Source organism: Temnothorax curvispinosus, unplaced genomic scaffold (assembly GCF_003070985.1).
Source record: "Temnothorax curvispinosus isolate PA1 unplaced genomic scaffold, ASM307098v1 QBEX01008947.1, whole genome shotgun sequence".
Classification (NCBI taxonomy): domain Eukaryota; kingdom Metazoa; phylum Arthropoda; class Insecta; order Hymenoptera; family Formicidae; genus Temnothorax; species Temnothorax curvispinosus.
Window position 1 is genome coordinate 1 of NW_020218727.1, and position 1,384 is coordinate 1,384.

The following is a 1,384-nucleotide window of genomic DNA, read 5'->3' on the forward strand; positions in this document are numbered from 1 at the left end:
AATTGTGCAAAAATCACTTTTTCTTTAAAAATTCATAACTTTAAAAAGAAAACCGAACTCGTTGTGGATGGACTTGATCCGTAGTTGCGTTACCTTTCGAGCACTCGTTTCCTTTTGCCCTATACCTGTGATGGGCCGTTCTTCTTTGCTGCAAGCCAAATTGAGTCTATTCGTCAAACTTGTTGTCACTATATTTGTCTGCGATCCGGGATCTAGTAACGCACGACAGACTTGCACGTTGCCCTTCGAATCGTATGCATGTACTCTAATTGTCGACAAGATCACTAGAGTTTCTGTCCTTTGCGTGTAGTAAACACTTAAGGACGGTTCCTCTGACTTTTCGCTCACTAAAGTCTGCGTTTCCAATTCGCTTTGCATGCTCGTTCCTTGGGTAAGGCACGTTACGACCGGCGTCTCCTTTTCACTGCTCTCACTTGTTTGCGGCTCAGATTCTCTATGAAGCAGCGTGTTGTGGCAATTGTCGCACTTCTTGCACGTCGCTGATCGGCAGTCCTTTGCGTAATGCCCGGGATTTAGGCAATTTATGCAGAGTCGTTTGTCTCGTATTGTCTTCATTTTGTCAGGAGTTGATTGCTTTAACAATTCTTCGCATTTGTATATCGGATGTCCTCCTTTGCAGATCTTGCATCTTGCTGTTGTCGTCGTGAGTGAGACTTTCTTCTCGCTCTTCTTTTGTGTCGCTGGCTTCTCACTGGACGTTTGCTTTCCCTTATTCTGATTCAAAACTCTCAACGTGTGACATCGCTCCGTCAAGAATTTCAGAAACTCTTCTATCTTCGGCATGTTTCTTGGCGTTCTGTTCTTAGTCACATTCTGCCAGTCACGCTGTTCAGGAAAATCCAATTTCTTCTTTGCCAGATGAATTATCATCGTGTCCCATTCATCTACTGGCTGCTCTAGCGCCTGCAGTGATGTCATGTGCGTATGAATATGCCATATAAATTGTCGAATTGAGTCAGCCTTATTTTCCTTTGCAATATTTAGAAATTGTAACAGGGCATCAAGATGAGTCTCGATAATTAACATCTGATTATTGTACGTATTCTTCAGGAGTGTCTAGGCATTCTCGTAGTTCTCGTCCGATATATTAAATCCCTGAATTACTTGAAGAGCTTCACCTTTTAGAACACCGACCAAATATTGGTGTTTTTGCATCGGCGATAGGTCGATATCGCGATGTATTGTCGTTTAAAAACTGTTCTTAAAAAACATCCATTTTGTATAATCGCCGCTGAACTCTGGCAATTTAATTTCAGGCAACTTCGGCTTATTCCGTCGCTGTCCTTCGTCTCTTGGCTCTTGTACGTGATGCTGATTAGCTGCTTGCTGTGCTGCGACTTGCTGTGCAGCTGCTTCCGTATTT

General features: G+C 43.1%; 1 protein-coding gene across 1 annotated transcript; it reads right to left on the minus strand.

Moving 5' to 3' along the window:
- Positions 1–125: 125 nt before the first annotated feature.
- On the minus strand, positions 126–939 carry LOC112458464 (the record flags this gene model as incomplete). The annotated part of the gene is made up of 1 exon (XM_025022104.1): positions 126–939. A coding segment is annotated over exon 1 (814 nt), but the record flags the coding sequence as incomplete, so codon positions are not given.
- Positions 940–1,384: the final 445 nt, after the last annotated feature.